This window comes from Stegodyphus dumicola, chromosome 7, assembly GCF_044657685.1.
Source record: "Stegodyphus dumicola isolate Sdum_Otavi_A_Nest chromosome 7, ASM4465768v1".
In the NCBI taxonomy this organism is placed as follows: domain Eukaryota; kingdom Metazoa; phylum Arthropoda; class Arachnida; order Araneae; family Eresidae; genus Stegodyphus; species Stegodyphus dumicola.
This window is the reverse complement of record NC_140774.1, coordinates 25,595,439-25,615,859: the sequence shown is the minus strand read 5'-3', so window position 1 is coordinate 25,615,859 and position 20,421 is coordinate 25,595,439. Positions and strand designations below refer to the sequence as shown.

Sequence of the window (20,421 nt, the reverse complement as noted above, 5' to 3'; positions counted from 1 at the left end):
GTACACTGTGATAAAAAGCCGTATGATGTACTCTGCCAATTCTCCTGGAAAGCTTTGTGTCGTAAGCACAGAATTCTTTTATACTTTCCCAAGGCGGGCATTTCTTCGAATAGCTGGCTTTCTGACTTACACAAAGAATATTCTGAATTGAATCAAAAAAGAAATTGTCCTCCATTTTCCCCACTTTGGTGCCATTGCCAAACTTATTCTGAAACACCACATTTCAGCCGCTGCATTTTTCGGAATGCCAGCGTTAAAACTCGGTGATCGATGTTATAGAAATGAGTGCGTGCTTAAGTGTCAGGAGAAAGTTAAATGTGATGAATGAATGGAAAAGAGCTGCTGTTGCTGCTGCTCTTCACGTGAATGATTACGCCATCCATTTCCTTGACTCTCATGATTTACTGTAGAAGGTGCAGTTTTACGTTAAGTATGTACGAGTCCGTGATTTTCATCTGCTCTTTGCATTCACTGGGTTGATATTTTATGCATATTGAAGCATTGGGTGTAGAGCTTTGTGTAGCTATTTGAACTAATTTGCAGATGAAAGATGTGTACATAGTTGCCAATTTTTTAGTTAACATTCGTAGGATCAAAACCCTTATTCTTTACTGTCTTTCTACACCGCAATTTAATAAAGCTCTTTATAGTATCAGAAGAGGTATTTATCCCATTCCTCTGGAACACCTTTTCAAATTCCAGCAAAATCTACGTTTTAACAATCCGCTTTTTAAGAGACCAAAACGCAAAAATCTGTGTGTTATCTATCTGGAGATTTAATAGTAATATGAGAGAAAGATTTTCTTGTTCCATTTTCTGCAGGAAATTAATAGTGGATTTCGAAGTGTGGCTGCTTGCTTTGTCTTGAAGCAGTTCTACTAATTGATGGTACTGTGGTTAAAGAGAAGCAATTTCCTAATTGAAAATTGTGTACAAAATATATTTCTGATAACATGTGGAGTTGATCTTAACATTTTCTCCACTCCCTTTGTTTTTGATTTGTCGTTTCATGGAAAAACCAGCAAAAACCAAAAATCCCTTTGAAAAACTTTCTTTGGATTCTTTGAATCATGATTTTAGAGTTTTTTCTTCTTTTTAATGATAATAAATGGATCTCTTTTTATTGCAGTCATTTAAATAACCCGAAATTTATCTATTGTGACATATTTTTCCATTTTCCTCCGGATACATATTTCTCATAAAGAATTCTGCAGCACGTTCTGCGTTCGGCCATATGTCATGGAGAAAGACGATGCACATTATGTTTTTTCGCCTGTTTAAGTTTTTTTTTTACAACTGTTTTTTGACTTGGCGGATTTTCTTTTAAAGTTAAATATCTTACCTTTGCAACATGCGAAACATTCCGTTTTTCCCTTGGATATGTAATTCAAACAAAATTTTCACTTGAAGCCATTTTTTCTTTCTTGTTGACAATATTACCTATCTTAGCTTTAGATATTAAAAAAGCGCTGCTTTTACTCCATTTTAATAACCAGATACGAATAATATTTTTAGGAAAGAACACAAATATAACCTTCCGTCCATTGCTTCTTTAAAAGTGCCATTCTGCATGAAAACAAAACTGTAAAGTAACAGACGATAATTTACACTTTCAAAAATTTTAGTTGTAGTTAAAAAATTTCCAAGGAGATGTCTTCTTATAGCATAACACGATTGTCTAAAAAATGAGCGAACAGCTGCCATATTAACTAAATTTGATTTCTTGTGGATTATCAAACGAGTATGTGATAAATTTGTTGTTAGTTTTATGCAGTTTATTGAAAATTAAATATTCAATTTAGAAATTTTTTAAAAAGTTGGTATAATATTTAAAATACGCAGAACTATAAATAATGTTTTCAATTCCAAACTTTGAAAGTATAAAATTAAAAGCTTGAACAAATTTTAAATTTCATATTTTAGTTTATATTAATTTTTCAAGAATTAGAAAATCGCGTGTTGATTTGCATTCTTGTTAATAACAACAACTTATTTGCATATTTTTTTTTTTTATAATTCTTGTTAACTCTTTTGAAGAACTCTCATCAGCGACTGCTTTGCATTCTTATTTGATAACTCTTATTAACAACTGATTTGCACCCTTTACTTGATAACTCTTGTTAACGACTCTTAATAACTCTCATCTAAGATAACTCTTACTAACCACTGATTTGCGCTCTTATTTGATAACGCTTATTATAGAGTGATTTGCACTCTTATTGGCTTTAGTAAAGTTTAAAAAGATTTGTAAAATAACGCTAGTTTGCATAGTCAACATAGGCTGTTGAGTAACCACCATATTTGAACCTTATGTTGTCATGTGAATTATGAGGATGTTTGAATTATTGTAAGTGTATTCACATATTTGATTATTAAATTCGTAAAAATTAATTGCATTATTTCTTTCTTAATATATAATTAACTAGTTTATGGTTTGTAATAAAATCAATTAAAAGTTCTTTACGTTTCTCGCGAGGAGAGAGGAAACTGAACTCATGAAAACAAAACTTTTAGAAATGTAAATGCATTTTTGGCTTAAATAACATGAAATGAAGAACAATAAATTATTATGTTGAAATACTTTACGCAATTCTTATGGGTTGGTGGGTCTGTCACTTTGAAAACAATTATATGAGGAGGGGCCGGAGTCAGAAATTTTGTCCCACCCCTCCAGTTTTGTAAATGTGGTCTTAGGGTTTTTTAAAGTTCTGTCCAGTTTTGCGAATTTCTGGGTTGATCAGCAACCTCTATCTGGGGCTATTGCGTCATGTTAAGCTCATATGCCAGTTATCAGTTACGTGACCTGGCAAATAACCATTCGATGAGTCATAATATCTTTACTTTTCAAATTATAGCTTCAGAGTTTAATAAAGTGAATGAAGATAGATTTAAAATTTAAAAAAAAAATCTGAAATTTTTCAGATTTTAAATTACGTCCAAAGGGGCGTTTTTTTAACGTTTTGAGTGTTACCTTTATTTATTAAATATCATGTTCTTTGCACTTAAACCATAAAATTCAGTTCAAGAGCAATATCGCAAAATAATGTTAAATTAAGCATATCTTTAGAATTTCCGATATACACAGTCTCGCGAGCTGGAGATAAAAGTATTTTTTTTCTATATAACGTTGCCATTTCTCGCTTTTAAAGCATTGAGTTTGTAAATCAAAAATTCGTTAAAGTTTTACAAAATATAAAATCTATAATAAAACAAATTCCAAATTTGGGATTTCAGATGCCCATATTCGCAGTAGGATTTCGTCATTCAAAATTCGATGGCTCTATGTACCATTGTTTTATCACAATGCGAGAAATAGACAATCATTTATGCAGATTTTTCATTATTTAATTTCTTCAAATATAATGCAGGTCTCTAACATTTTGTGGCAACAGTTTGAAAAGTGAACCGACGTTTATGAGTCCGACGCAAAATGCCAAAACGAAAGCAATAGTCCTTCGGGACTGAAATCCCTTTGGACTAAAAATGAGAAAAACTGAGCGAATATAATTTTAAATATTTGTAGAATTATAGTAAATAATAAAAAAGACTGAAACAATAAAAATTAAACTGAAGGAAGATAGATATAAAATAAAAAATGAGAAAAACTGAGCGAATATAATTTTAAATATTTGTAGAATTATAGTAAACAATAAAAAAGACTGAAACAATAAAAATCTAACGCCTTACATTATGTATTACGGTATAAAATCGTTTGGCGTATTTCACCGATTCCGCGATTGTTTCTTTGAAAGAAATTTCTTTTTGCGGTAACACTTAAAAATTGAAGTCTTTTTTTTTTTTTTTTTTTAAGAGAATGAAGCATACTTTTAATTTTATTCATTACTGAACTCTTGTATTCTTTCCTCGCTTTCGTCATCTTCTGCAGAAGTGCTTTATTCGTTATTATTATTTGTCATCAGAGTTCATTCATAGATTCAGTTATTGTGGATCAGATATTAGTCCATTATTACGAAAGCAGTATGATAATAATCATTTTGATTCTTTTTAGCCATGTTGGCAGTTAAATTATCTCTGCATAGCTCAGTATGAAATGGTTTGGTTTATTTGAGTACTGCAAAGCACTGAAGTGCGATCTTCCTGAGGGAAGGAATGCCTTCGTTGAGAACTTTTTAGAAGAAACTGGTTCATATACACGTTACAAATGGGAAAAACTACGAAAACGCCCATGAAGCCAGCCCATTCGCCGGGATTCGAACTACCACTTTTCAGCGACTTGACCTCACGCCCGCTGGTGAGCCTCAATATCAAACATTCACTTTATTCAAGTTAATGTAACTGCATAGTAATAGTGGTGAATAATATGTTCTGTGTTTCTGTTTTCTCAATAAAAAAATAAAGGTTTTTCATTCGCGTTTATCAAGCATTTAACTCAGCAATCCAAATATCCTAATTGCAGTAGCACAAAACCATTCTAAGATAGACAAGATATTCCATTCAAACCGACAGCTTCTCTCAATAATAATGGCTAGTTTTAGGTCCTCCAATTCATTCTTAACAGCTCTGCGAGCTGAATTAAGAAGTTTTCTTTACCATCAAGGATCTTAAAAACATCTTTGATAATCTTCGTGTACCTAGTGTAGTTTCAAACAGGCGAACATACAGTTTTAAAGAATAGTTAAGCATTAACCGTTTGAGTCCATCGTATGCCAAAAATACGGCGCAGCGCGATAGCGCTTGTCTCGTTTTGTATCGAGATTGCGAAGACGCTGCTGTTGGTTAGTATAATTGAAAAAAAAAAATATTGAAAATTGAAAAAAAATTATTGAAATATTCAATTGGTTTCGCATCAGGATGAGGGGCACGCTATGGTCCAGGGACTTCAGAAAAAGTATTCGATTCCTTCGAAAAAATTGTATCCACGGGTAAAAACTCATCAATAATATCGTCATCGGAGGTACTTGCAGTTACTTCATCATCATCGCTGCTATCACTAACAACTCGTAATCTCTTAGAACGAATGATGATGTCACTTCCACTATCACTTTCAAGGTCATTATTATATTCTTCATTATCATTTCTCATTACATAGTCACTTTCAAATGAATCGGAACTTGACATGGGTTATTTCGTAATTATCAGTATAACACTTGGTAAAAAAATGAAAACAATTTCCAATTCCTATAAAACAACTGCTACTGATATCACTACAACTGCTCTCAATAACTGCGTAAAGTATACTAACCAACAGCAGCGTCTTCGCATTCTCGATACAAAACAAGAGAAGCGCTATCGCGCTGCGCCGTATTTTTGGCATACGGACAAGTATGCCAAACGCCGGACTCTAACGGTTAAAGTTTGATTAGCAAACGGTTAAAGTTTGATTAGCACCTGTAACAAAAATCTTTCTTTGTAAGCTTATTTCTACATTGTGATAGTCACTGTGTTGCAATATATAAAATAAAGAATACATTAATAGTGCTTAGTTATTTCTGCTATTAGTGTTTTAATTAAAATTAATTTATATATCGTTACTGTGGTAGCAATATAAAATTGCGGCTATCGGAAACAGTATTGTATAAGAAGAGGCTGATGTCGTGCATTTTGTTGTTTGATTTATCTGAACATGGCAAGACATACATGAGGACTATCTAAGGGAAGAGATGCCTTCATGGAATGCTTTCTAAAGCTAGCTGGTGCTATTTGTTTACATTTGAAGCTCTTAGTAATGTAGTGAATTAAGTCAGTTGGTGCACCAACTTCAGTATCTTTCTGCACAGTGGGTCCAGAAGTTAACTTTAAATGTTTTTACACCGAAAATTTTATCTTTCTGCTCGCTGGTCGAATTGCTTGTTTTAATTGAAAAAAAAAAAAAATTACTTTAACTGTTTTTAACTGCATTTTGTATTATAGGTTGTTCTGTATTTTATCACTTTAAATGAAGATATTTTAAGTTTTTATGTTTTTTTTTTCTCTTGTTGCCTTGCCGTGAAAAGAGAACTGAATAGAATAAATGAGAAATGTATCTCGAATGAAATTCGAGGAAATAAGTTTAACTGAAGTTCAGCAAAAAGTGTGTATAATCTAACATGCCGTACAATGAAGTCATGTGGTGTCCACAGCAGGTATTATGATAATGGCTGGTCTGCTTCTTTGTTGTTATGCCTCCAAAACTAGACATTGTCTTCGGTTTTATTTAAACAAAAATAACTGTAAAATCTTGTTCTCTCTTTCCATGCTTAGCAAGATTGTTTCTTTTATATCTATTTCTTCTCTAGAAAATTAGCTATTGGCAGCCATTTCGATTTCTTACTGGTTCATTAATAGGCAGCTAAATTGGGTTCGAGCTGATCTATAAACTCTAGGAAATTGAAGAATGTTCAGGGAAAATGTAAACCTTTTTCGAAAAATCAGGGACCCTCAGTACCTTTCTCCGAAAGCGTCAGAGAAGAATGTATAGAATATTTTAAAAAATACAGGAAGTTAATGTATTAAATAAAAACCGATACACAGAAGTTGCTAATAAAAAATAATGAATAGCTATTGTAATTTGTTTTTCTTACCAGAAGTATTTGACTCATCTGGTATGAAATACAATATTATCATAAGTTTATATTTTTTCTTTCCGTATGTTAGTAAGCTATATTTTCATCTTTTCCTTTAGGAAATATAACTTAAAAGTATAGCTCTGCCATAATCGCTATCTTTAGTAATGTGATTTCCTTTCATGATGTAGTTTAAAAGTCTCACGTTTTATGTTTGTACATGCACACTTTTCAACTAAATGTAATTCTTAGCTGTTTTGTTTTAACATCATTGAAATAACAGTTACAAAGTGGTTATAAATGATTAATCGGGTTATAAAACAGAGCATCTCAAAAAATATTGTACATGAAATAATAGTAATCCACGAAAAAAAAAAATGGTTACATATCCAAATTCGCATCTCAGTTTTAAAATATTGTGTGAGTCTCTAAATGAGGAATTCCCACACCGCTGCATTAGGCGATTCGCTGAAAATGATTTAACGCTATTCGGATAGTCTCCGCAATCACCAGGCCACACAGTTTGTGATTTCGTTTGTTATTGGGCATGTTAAAAATTGTTTATATGCTTCCATTCTCGGAACCTTTGAGGTCAGGAATCGCATCACGAATGTATTTGTGACCAATATTAGCGTAGGCGTAGCCCAAACTCGAATACCGTATTAGAGCAGAGCCCAGAGGAAGCCACAGTGAAAATTTATAATCATGTGAACGAAAACCTGTAAAGGTAACGTTTGTTTTTCTATATCATTCATTGTTCCGTTTGTGATATTTTTTTTAAATATAATGTTTTAAAACTCGAAAGTCGTTTATAATCATCCTGTATTATATTGTAAGGATTATGTTAATTTTATGAACAGTTAAATTTTGAGTTAAACTTCCTTTCCTATCGCTTCTTAATTTCAACTTACCATTTCCGACCAGAAAGTAGTTTTATAATCACGCCTGAATGCTAATGAGGAAGAGCGGTGTTTAATCGCGGAGTTCTACTGTCTTAGTGAGAGAGATACCAGATATTTTGGCTGTACGCGTCCGTCTCGTCTCTCTCGTAAGCTATTATTACGCTCCGCCGTACTTTAGGCTTTTGATAGCTTCACAGTCAATTAGCGTTAAGGGACAACTCTGTTAGAATCTTGATAGCTTCGGCTATATCTCTTAAGAATAAGTTAGAATAAATTAGTTACTTATTCTCTTAAGAATAAGCTCTTTATAAGATTAGTTTAGTTTAATTCTTAGTTTCTTAAGTTCAAGACCGAGTGTCGGCTTTATTGTATAACTCCAAGACGGAGTTCTGGTACACTTGATTGGAATAATAAAGGGTTATTTTACCCTTCTATCTTGTTTCCTGTCTAGAGAACTCTGCGAAGCTACTGGCTAGAATCTGTACCTAAGCAGTCTCGGCCACGGGTGTATAAAATTTATGAACTTGGTGGTTCTGAAGGCTCCGGGAAAGGTCACTTATTGGCCGGCCTCGGGGTCTGGCATGTTCTGAGCGGTTGGATCCGTAGTGTAACAGCTTTAAATAGTATTAAAATCTTGTAGTTTAAATAATTTAAATAGATGAACATTAAGGTATTTGTGAATGACAATATTTGAAACCAGACTCGAGTGCCACGTGCGACTCTCGCACGAAGAATGTAATTTATTTTTAAATGTTAGCATTTTTTTTTCTTTTTGTTTTGTATGTCGCTTTTTGAGTGCTAAATAAAGTTTTTTCTGTGTTCCATCATTGGAGTTGCTTCATATTGCCAAAGAAGTATCACAGTAGCCGGGGGGGGGGGTTATCTCCCCGGTTTGCTGGGTAACGGCCTTCTGCTAAGGGCTCGCCCATGCGACTGGCAGGTAGCAACAGACGACCAGTGCTGCCTGGTGTCATATCCAGGTGGTGCGCTGCTTCCCTGGAAGGGTAATAGTGGAGGTTGAACCTCCACGAAGTGCTCAAAGAGGGAGTAGACCCGTAATGTGCTTTGTCCACGAGGCGGGGCAGCCAAGATGTTACGTTATTATGTCATACGAACTCAAGTGATTATTCGCTTATCTGTTCTTAACATTCTTCACTTTCAACGGTAACTTAGAATTACACAGTGGAGAATCCTACAATATGAATGACGAACTGCTATAAAATTCTTTCGCAAACTGAATTTTTTTAGATGTAGTATATAAAAAACTCATACCTACTGTTTTAAATAGTTTTATTCAGTTACTTATAGATTATTATCCGACTAGTTCATCATGTATGATGCCTGAAAATCTGAGGAATTAAAAATTGAATTTTAGTGGTAACTCTGTTAAAGCTAGGAGTTAATTTCAGCTTTGGGAATGAGCGATCTCCATGGGATTTATATGCTTTTCCCTTAGAAATAGATTTCCCTTAAAATTTCATTCCATGAAGGCATTACTTCCATGAAAAGTTACTGTTGCTTCCGTTGCCTTAATTTTCTGAACCAACCAGCATACTTCGGTTGATAACTGGAAGACACCGCTTGGATCACCTTCCCGCTGCTGGTATCTCGAGCTTAATTTAACAATGAATGCTGAATAATTTTACCTGTTCAGCTATATATTACAGCTATGATCCATTTTATGTCTTATTTACAAAGCATCTGATAACGAACAAGTGAAACATTAAACATTTTAACGACATTATTTAAGTTTTGCCTTTTACATAAATTTTGCGCATTTTGGAAATGTATTCATTCTGTTAATTAGTAGAGGGATTAATGGGCGCGTTAACCTGTCGTGGTAAGCCTGTCTTGTCATGTCTCCTTGCGGTTTCCGCAATCGTGATAGGCACTGGCAACAACAATGGCATTGGTTAGATGCCATTGTGAAATTAATTTGCCTTTCCTATCTGCGTGCTGAATGCAGTGTCCCTGGCCTAATTGCTCCCCGAGATGATGGGATCCGGTAGGGGGCGCGAATGCAGCGCACTCCTCCCCCATCTGCAAGGAGGGTGCATTGATCGCTGGCAGAAGGTAGCCGGACGACGCACGGGTGTGATTTCCGCGTGCACCGGACGGGGATTATGGCCGGATAATGTTTCCCGAGCACGACGTTCGAACCAACGGCGTTCGCAACTTCCACGACCTGTTGAAATCCCACGGTTCTCATTGCCTCAACCACTTCTTGCAGGTGAAGTTTTCACTTCCTTTTGTTTCCCTCGTATTTAATATCGAAAAAAGTAGTGTTGCCATTGCACATAGATAAATAGTGTCATATTATGCATGCCGTATGGTCATATTTTCAGGAATATGTATCTTTATCATATATATCACTCCTCAGGTAATTAATAATTCTTATTCGAGTTTAATGCTTTTTTCATTTACTATAACTTCCATTAACTTTGCTATACTATAGTATAATAAAGTTTTTTTCTGAAGTATAGTATTGTTTTCAATCTACAGAAGGGTCTTATTAGGTTTTGACAATTATCGAATCGGTTCTTCATCATTTTTGAAGTAATGTTTTGAAGTAATGCATACTTTTATTATACGTGAACAGTAACTCAAATAATGTCGAAAATCATGGATTTTTATTTCTGAATCTTCGGCAATAATGTTTAGTAACCGTTAAATTTTGGCTAAAAATACTAATAAAAAATTACGAGTAAAAAGTGTCAGCTATTTCTTCGAGTAAAAATTAATAAAACTTTCAAGTAGTATTCTTAAAATTTTATTGTTTTGTGTTATGTCTAACTCGTAAAATGTGCTTTACTTTTGTAAAAATGAGAAGGAAATACTGTGTGTATCTGAAGTGTTTTTCTGTATATATATATTTACATGCGTATGTGCATGCCGGGAAATGCGTCAGTTTCATGGATCTTTTCGGGCTTTTTTTCCCCTACACACAACGTTAAATACGAGCTAATTTCCTTTGAAGTCTTCCTCGTAGGCATCTCTCTAGTTGGGCAGATTTAAAAATAATATTATGTGTCTAGAAAAAGAATAAACTTCAGGATAATAATTTCTTCGTGATGGCTTTCTAAGGAAAATTGGGTCGAATTTATGCTTCCAAAAAAGGCCTTTGAAATTCAGTCCAGCAACTGCTAACAAAAGGAAACCGAACCGGGTGAAATACCAGTGTTCCAAGGTATTTTGCACTCGGCTAATCTGCCGCCCGTTAAATTACCAAAACAAAGCTCTTCTGTGAGCTATTTGACATTTGTATCAAACGCTATCATTTTTTTAGTTATTATAGAAGCAAGAAGACTATAATGCCGTTATAGTTGCTAATTTTTGCTTGTTTTATTTCATTTTTATTGTTACTGCTGTAACCTCTTGTAATTTTTATTTGCTTATTTTGTTTATTCATCACTTTTGAGCTTCGCTTCAATTATTTCACTTAATTTGAGGGTAACGTCAGTGAGCATTGTTACTTTAATGCGGGTTTGAATTCCTGGAGAGACGGTTAGTTGTTTTTTGCGTTCTTCTGCTTGTGTAATGTACTGCATATAAACTAATTTCCCCCAGGAAAACCTTTCACTTAGCCAGATCTCCTCTAAAAAGTGGTAAGCCTCGCATTTTCCTCATCTATTACCTAATTGCATGCTTCATTTATTCATAGCGAACAAATATGTCTTAAACTCTGCATTTGTAACAGTGCGTCTTCTGTTCCTTTATTCCGCATACCTTTTTTTAAAAGACAAAACAAATTCATTTATGGATATGATGAATATTCAGAGAAAACCTCTTAGTTAGCCGCTATGATTCAGAAACTTCGCCTTATTTTAAGTGGAAAATATAGGCGGCAGTAGATTATTGTCCAAGTATTGTTTAAGGTTGCTTGTCTTATGTTTGCCGAATTTTTTAAGTGGGGAAGTTGCAGAGTTTAATTTGTATGAATAAAGCAGATATTTGTAAAATTTTCAACATCTCATTGCTTTCAAAAAGGAGTGAGAAATATCAATTCAAACGCATAAGGTCTCTCTTTAGGTCTTTTGTGTAACCATTACTTTGTTTTTAAATGTCTTTAAAGGATACTTAATCACACTGTAGAGACATTAGGTTATTTTTAGGAAGTAGGCAAGATGAAAAAATAGCAACGCTTTCGTCAGGAATCGAACCGCGGACCTCTCAATTACGCGCTGAGCGTGCAGACAGTTACACCACGAAGACTCGCTAAGAAGGCGGGAGAAATACCTTAAATACTTCCCCTTTTAAAGGGCGATTGGGGTTTTTAGGGTATCCAATCGCCAAATCCTGGTTGAGGAGTCATTCTCTTCACCCAGGATTATCCAACACCCTTTTGGTTCGGGCGTCACTGTAGAGACATTAGGTATATTTTTGAGGCCGGAGAGATGAAAAATTAGCAACGCCTTCGCAGGGAATCGAACCGTGGACCTCTGGAATACGCGCTCAACGTGCAGACCACCACACCATGAAGGCATGCCAAGAAGGCGGGAGAAATACCTTATAACATTTTACGTTTAAAATTATTTTTTATGTTGCTTGAGAACTATTTAAGGTTTTATTCCCACTGAGAGAAAACGACATGTTTCATTTAAAAGGAACAGTTTGTAATTTTTTCTCTAATCTGTACGTTAATTAAAAGAATTCAGGGGAAAATTATAACTGAAAAAAATATATTTCAGTAGGTCGTTTTCTACACCAATGGCTGCGCCAAATTATCGGTCATGCGTTAGAAATTTGTCTCTCAAATTTTCGTAAAACTGTTATAGCCTTTCTTCAGAAACACAGTTCAGAGAATGTTAATTTGCCATACCCATGAAGGCTATCGCCTCATCTGAAAAATATTTATCTTTTACCTGGACAAGGAAAGCCAGTTTGGTTTCGAATAGCACTTCTAGAGAACGATTTACTTTGGTCTAGTTATACACGGACTACCAATAAGTATTTGGACACCTATGCAAATGACGATATCTGCGGTCCTAAGCTATAAATTGTCGCCATCAAATATTAGATTCCTATATTATATTAAAGAAATTAAATAATGAAAAATCTGCATGAATGTATGTATGTTTCTCGCTTTGTGTAAAAACAGCGGTACCTAGAGGCATCAAATTTTCAATAAAGTAGTCCTCCACTCGAATATGGGCGTCTGGAAGCCAAAATTTGGAATTTGGATTTTATCTATTTCATATTTTGTAAAATTTTAAACAATTTTTATTAACAAGGTCAACGATTTAAGGCGAGCAGTGACAATACTATATGAGGAGATGAAACATTTTCATCCCCCAGCGCGCGAGACTGTGTATCGGAAATTCTAAAGATATATCTTTTTAATTATTTTGCGATACTGCTGTTGAAATGAATTTTATGGTTTAAGTGAGAATAACATATTTAAATAAAGGTAATACACAAAATGTTTAAAAAAAAAACGCCGCTTTGGGCGTAATGTAAAATCTGAAAGCTTTCAGATTTTTAATATTGTTATTAGTCTAACGGGGCAATCTTCCCAGGAGGACTAATTTCATTTTGCAATTTGTGTCGATCCACTATAAACAGCGAATCACTTTTCATATTCTTGGTCACCAAATATTAAAGCCCTGTATTACATTTAAAGAAATTAAATAATGAAGAATCTGCATAAATGTATGTATATTCACGCATTGTGATAAAAAAAGATACATAGGCCCATCAGATTCTGAATAACGTACGTCTCCTGGCCCATTATTATTGGACCTCTGGAAACTTAAATTTGGAATTTGTTTTGTTATCTATTACGAAAAAAAAAAAAAAAATCTTTATTTCCAGCGCAAGAGACTGTGTGTATCGGAAATTCTAAAGATATGCTCATTTTAAAATTATTTTGCGATACTGCCGTTGAACTGAATTTTATGGTTTAAGCGCGAGGAACATAATATTTAATTCATGAAGGTAACATACAAAACGTTAAAAAATGACCCTTTAGGCGCAATATAAAATTTGAAAGCTTTCAAATTGTTAATATTATTATTATTATTTTAAACGGTTTTGTATCTTACACCTCAGTTTGTACTGATACATGGTAGGTAAGTTTTTGTCGAATGAGGAAGTCTTGGAGAGTTGAGAGTGGAGTATTTAAGTTGATAAGTAATGTTGAAATGGGGGAGACAGAAAGAGAAATGCTCCGGCTTATCACTTTAAACATTTTCTGCAGTGTTCTGCATCATTTAAGAAGCTTTGTCAGAGGAGGCGTGTGGCGCTTGCCATTAAAGGTGCATTTTCATTGGACTCCAGCATGGACTGGTATTGATTATCGCTTAAAAGATGGCTATTGAGCGAGAGCAATTACAACGAATGTCACATTCGCGTGTTTGGAAAAACAGTCGACATGCCTGTTCCATAGCACTGTATAGCATTTGCCCGTGCTATGCATTCTTATTATTTGTTAGCTTTAAAGCCAAAGGAGAAAAAAAGTGTAATCGCTGATGAATAAAGGTGGAATATGCTCTATAGTCGAATTGCAGGAGCGTTCTTAAATGGAATTACTAATTCAAGTTTAAATATGATTAGTTTTAACTAACTAACTTTTACGAAGTTCTTCAGTATTTTTTATTCAGTTGTAATATTTTTCTTGAAATATAATCACAAATAAAGTTAAATAATATATATACATATGTAACTTTGGTATGCTTAACAGCATATAAATCACGTGGCTAATAAGTATTGCCATTCCAGGGGGCAAAAGATCTTATGGCTTTCAAGCACCGTACACTGCTCAAAAAAAAATATGGGACAGTGCTATATCTCCCGTTCTACTGGGCCGATTTACAAAATTAAAACTGCGTTCTTCATGTCTCGAAAGCGCGACTTGGGATATATATTAGATTTATATATAGCACTATTCTAACATAGGTATTTTGACACAAAATCAGACTTTTTCTGAAATAACATACCAATTGTTTTTACATATTTCGATTCTACGACTCAAATTACGCCTAAATATCAAATTTTGTAAAATTTGGAGCGAACTTTACGGAGAAATTCACAAATTTATGTTGTCACTTTTTGTTCAGTTTGTGCCAAGAATAGTTCACTTGGCGAACGTCTTAATATATGGCAACCTTGTTTCCTTTCCCGTGAGAGGAAAAAAAGTCACCATCATTCTTTTTTCCAAATAATATTCTTTATATATTTTTTATTATAACTGTTATTATTTTAAGTAATTTTTTCTTTTTCGAATTTCATTTTAATTGTTTAAGTTGCATTTTTTTTCTTCGAATAACTGTTTTAAAAATTTCTATTTACCTATTCAAACTGCGTCAATAACGGTGCAGCGTTTATTTTTTTTTTTTCAAATAGTTTTCTTTATATATATTTATTTGTCATAGTTATTATTTTAGGAAATTTTTAAATTTTTATACTTTTATTTTAATTGTTTGTGTTGCATTGTCTCTTCAGATAATTGTTTTAAAATTTTCTATTTATTCCTTCGAACTGAGCATTTTAAATATATTTATTAATGTAAATTTTCCAGAATTTGATTTTATTTATTTGAATTGCGTTTCTTTCCGAAGAATATTTTGTAACCCAGACTATGATGCATTTGAAAACTGCATATATTAAAAGAGAAATTACAGTAAAGCACAGTTAACACGCCTTTCAATGTTCCGTTCAGAAAAGAAATATATAAATAAGAGAGATGTATAACGGACATTTTAACATAAGATGACTTGCATACACTGCTTTAAACAGTTTAATCATTGTGCCCATTGCTTTACACAGTTTTATCCTACATTTGATTTCTTAAAATTTTATTCATATTTTAGTCAAATGTTTTATTTTTGAAATCGCAAGAATCAAATATCATAAGATTAAAAAGTTTAAATTAAAAAAATGTAGAAATATTAAATTTTACGCAAAAATTTATTTTTTCTTTTCTTTTTCTTCAGGCATTCTACTTTATTCTTGCTCTTTTTCTTTAGGCATTCTGCAAGTATATTAAAAAGCATCCAACGTTTCGAAATAATCTTGGTATTTCTGACAATCATTTTAAATAAAGTTATCGCCTTCCATTTCATAAAGGCCCACAAACGGCCGAGCGGTAGAGAATCGTTGAACACTGGTAATTCACTCCGGGGTTCAAATCCCGGTAAACGGCCTGGTTACATGGGCGTTTTCGTGGATTTTCTCATGTGTACCGTGTATGCTAGCTGGTTTCTCTTAGAAAGTTCATCACGAAGTATTTGGTCAGAGCCTTTATCAGTCTTTAGAGGCTAAACATTTTGAAGTTATGAGATGAAAGGAAAGTCTGGTTTCATCAAGAGGTTTTGGTTTATTTAATTATGCCTAAGGAAAGAGATGCCTTCGTGGAGGACTTTCTAAGGGAAACTGGCTCGCATACACGTTACATATGGGGAAAACCACGAAAACGCCCATGCAGACAGCCCGTTCGCGGGATTCGAACCTCGGACCGAACTACCAGTGTTCAGCGATTTACCGCTCAGCCGCTGTTTCATCAGGAGAAGAAAAAAAAACGTCTTTAGGTGACATCCACATACATCACTGGATAAACTCCTGAATCTTCAAATAATTCGACTGAGAAAATCATGGAATTCTCAATTTATGATACGATATGATGTTCTATAACGTAATTTAAATTTATACAACCATATAGTCTACAACCAGTCGCTCTTCACTTTAATCTGTAATGATATCGTTTTTGTCTTTTCTGTTAACACAAGCTCAATTGATGGTATTTGGTGGTGGTGGTGAACACGTCCAAGTGTTTTCTCCTTGAACACATAAATTCTTTGAAGTATCCTGAAGGTATATTCAAAAGCGTCCAACTTTTTGAAACATCTTGGTATTTCCCTGCAAATTTTTGCTTACTTTTCTCCCTAATTTTCTTCTTTCCTTCTACAGTTATTTTCAGTGCTCACACAAAAAAATTAAGATTTTTCGATTCCTAGACTTCCATAAATTTTGCACTCTTGTCAATTTTTTTTAAAATATCAATTGCATCAACTGCGTTTCAGCTGAAGACAGCTTTTCATTTTCTAGACATTTTAACTATAAACAAAGTATAGAGCAAAGTCCAAAGCATAAATATTTTAATTAAAAGATTTTTGCTAAATGACAAAGAAATAAAACAGTCCAGCAGGGTTTATTCTGTACCACCGAGTAACCCGATTCTTATATCGGCTGAAACAATCTAAATAATATTAGAGATCATGTTTTTTTATACAATCTATAATGCGAGAGAAAAATTAGCTTCTTAAAACATTCTTTCTAATAGGATTAATATAAAATATTATATTTAAATATATATTTTTTTAAAGCTGGGACTTGAACCAAACTGTCAGACTTTTAAAGTTTTAAATTTACATGGTGGTTATAATTAAAGTTCCAATTTGAAATGGTCATAAAAGGAAAACTACTGGACCAAATATTATCAAACTTGAGAATCGTGTAAAGGAGGTTATGGGAATTTATTTTCCGCGGGGAAAAAAAAAAAAAAAAAGAGTTCAAAAACTCACCACCAGTGGAAAAATGGCGCTGTATACAATATTGGTAAATGAAACAAGACATGAAAACATCTGTTTAAAATGTGTTTAATAGTTTCCAAAACGTGTTACAAAGCATGTTCATTGTAGCGTCCAGCATTTTCCGAGAGCAAGTTAAATCCTGTTACTGCATTCTTAACAGCAGTTCTTAGCATATCAGGAGGAATGTTACGGACATTTTTCATTTCTGCGAAATTGTTTAGAATATTACCATAAACAGTGCTTTTGAGATAACCCCATAGCCAAAAGTCACAGAGATTGAGGTCTGGTGGGAAGAGGGGAATTGTCGGCCTATAAGATGTTCATTCGTGAAATGTTTCCTAAGTAACTGCGCGATGCACGTGAGGTGGGGCCCAGCCCTGCATAAAAATCGTAGTATCTAAAATGCCATGTTACTGCAGTTCCATGCAGTTCATGTATCACGAAACATTTTAACATTGACTCTAAGTGAGCTGCAATCACAGTGGTCCAGCTGTCGCCTGCTCTTCAGAGAAAAATGGTTCAGTTATAAAACTAGCTGTCATTCAACACTAAACGGTGTGGAATGACTGCTATGCAATCGAATGCAGTAGGAGAATGCAATGGAACTAGATAGATAACATGAGAGATTTCTTTGGCCCAAATCGATTAAAAGCGTTTTGAATCAGTATCTTCATGTTTTAGTGCCGAATTCAGGCTTCAAAAATTACAAATTAGCGATCTATAAGAAAACGATTTCCAGATTGTACGCACTTGTGCGAGTGATTTGCGATCTCACATTTTCTAATCGCTAATTCGTGGTTTTCACGGACGAATTTCTCACTTACACGGATGGCGCACTCGACTTTTATCGAATTCAACGCTTTTAAATGGTAATTTGCCTACTTCAAAGTTTCTTAAGGGTATGCAACATGTTAAACCCGTGTAACAAAAGGTTAAGTTAGATTCCGACCCATCTTTCGTTTAACAATATTGCATACAGCGCCATTTTCCCCCTGGTGGTGAGGTTTCCAACTTCCTTTTTCTCGCGGAAAATAAATTCCCATGACCTCCTTTACACGATTACCAAGTTTGATAACATTTGATCCAGTAGTTTTCCTTTTATGACCCTTTCAGTTTGGAACTTTAATTATAACCACTCTGTATATTATTAAATTTTAATTTGAAGCTATGCGTTATATGTATACCAAGCGTAAATTTTTCGCTTTTATGGAAAAATAAAGAATCAAAGCAAATATACTTAGGATAATGGACCAAAACTGAAAAAATTTCCCCTCCCTCCGAAAATAAAATATTGAAACTTCGACCTTGAATTTATTGGATTATCGAAATATTTAATTTGACTTATCTTCTAAGTCCTAGTTCCGACAACAATTCCGTCAAAACTTCCGAATTACTTAAGCTAAAGTAAAAGATTTAGTATATATTCACTGTATGTTAATAAAGTAATCAGAGTGGGAAAAAAAAAATAGATTATAAAATTTACGCTGATGCAACTTTTTGTCTGACTGCACAACATGTAATGGAAGAGAAGGCTTGTAGAGATCTGTTTTTGACATGCCTCTAAAAGTAGATGTCATACTCCTTTTGTCTCTTCAATGTCAAAAAACTTTTCTTTGAGAGGCAACTTTAGTTTTTGGGAAAGAAAAACAATCACAAGAAGACAGATTTGAAGAACATGCAGGACGATTGAGTACACATACTTATTTTCGGAACATAGGCGGTTCTCCGACTGGTTATTGAATAATGAAAAGATGCATTGTCATGCAATACAAAACATTCGGAATAGGTTTTCTGACTGAAAACGTAAGATTAAAAGTCATCTGCTTAATTCACAGTCACTTACAAGTCAACTACTCGGGCAATTGCAGAATCGTTTTGATCCTGAGCTTGTAAGACAAACCTAATATCACTGGATTTAAACACTTCTTTAATCTTCCGAGAACGTTCCTTCTTTAGCTCATATTCCAAGAATATTAAGTGAATACAATTATTGCAAAAGCAATTGAATATTCATTTGCACTACGGCTTGGTAGTTTACTAACGAGTTACAAAACTTAAATTCTGCTTTTTGTGTCTAACAATACAGCAATATTTTAAATATTTACAAATAAAATATTAAATTGGAGATTTAATTGGAGCCTCACCAGTTGCCTAGCATTTGAAGATTGTTAAATACTAATTGTTTGTTGCGAAGTCTAACCCAGGCTGCATGATTGGTTTTGGTAGTTTTCTAGGTTTTCTTTACAAAGGTTCTCTATGAAAGCATCTTAATCAAATAGCTCCCATGTTCTTTCTATTTTCAAATAACCAACTAACCTACTTTAAATGCGATTTCTAAGTGAAGTTACTAGCAAAACCCGAATACTCATTAAAAATCATGTAGCTTGCCAATCGGGAGTAACATGAAAGATGCGGCGCCAATAATTGAATTGCTGCTACGGTACGCTGTTTTTAAACTTAGATGGTCGTTCCTTAATTAAATAGCCCACCAGCGGCCGAGCGGTAAAGACGCTGAACACTGGTAGTTCGGTCCGAGGTTCGAATCCCGCGAACGGGCTGGCTGCATGGGCGTTTTCGTGGTTTTCCTCATGTGTAACGTGTATACGAGCCAGTTTCCCTTAGAAAGTCCTCCACGAAGGAATCCCTCCCTTTAGGCAGATAACCCTCGTGTGCTTTGCGATAATTAAATAATCCAATCCAATCCAATCCTTAATTAAATGTAATTGATTTGTAACTTCTACTAGAGCTGAAGGTTAGAATTAAAGTGTAAATAAATAATATCGTGTGCAATATTTGCAATTTATAAGAAGGATTTATTAATAACCGTAATAATTACTTATTATATTACTAATGATTAGGATTCAGTTCTTGACAATTACATTCTAAATTAGAATTTTAAGAATATAATGAAAATACGCTACGCACAAAAATACATTTTAAGATAAAAAAATGAGTTGATTTTTTATGTTTTAAAACTTCTTGAATTCATTTAATAAACATCGTATCCTCGTTGTTAATTGAATCCAGAATGTTGGGTGTCGTTTATATAATTATTCTTACTTGTCCACAGAATCTGCTGACTTATCCAGCCATTAAGTAGCTGCAGATCATTTTTACATAACCATTGAACTTCCATTAATTCAGTCTCTAGAGGGCTATATGTTTATATCATAATTTGACTTTTATAAAAATGATTATTCTAAATCTTATGTTTCTATAAAAATATACTGTGCTTTAAAAATATGTATCAGCCGCTCTTTCAGCCACTTCAAAGGCAACAGTTTGTTTTTAGAAATAAATTATGCAGTTACTGTCATAAAATTCAAATAAACATCAAACAAAAATTCTCAGTTTTAGACAATTCGATTTAAACGAAGTAAAGCAGCAGACGATAAAACGCCGAAGGTAAAAATTTACTCATACAAAAATTTACTCTTTTTTTTTTTTTTTTTTTTTAAGATATAGAGAAATTTAAAAAAATAGTTAAAA

The 20,421-nt window shown here is 33.8% G+C and overlaps 1 protein-coding gene across 4 annotated transcripts in view; it reads left to right on the top strand.

The window, feature by feature from the left end:
* LOC118187783 (liprin-alpha-1-like) overlaps positions 1-20,421 on the top strand; it is a 295,871-nt gene that overhangs the window by 42,776 nt on the left and 232,674 nt on the right. The window contains exon 1 of one of the 4 annotated variants that reach the window (XM_035358058.2): positions 9,492-9,635. The exons of the other annotated variants lie outside the window; for them this stretch is intronic. Coding sequence (XP_035213949.1) covers positions 9,540-9,635 — 96 coding nt within the window. The 5' untranslated portion in view covers positions 9,492-9,539. Of the gene's footprint in view, positions 1-9,491; positions 9,636-20,421 lie in introns of those variants that run through there. 4 annotated transcript variants of the gene reach the window in all.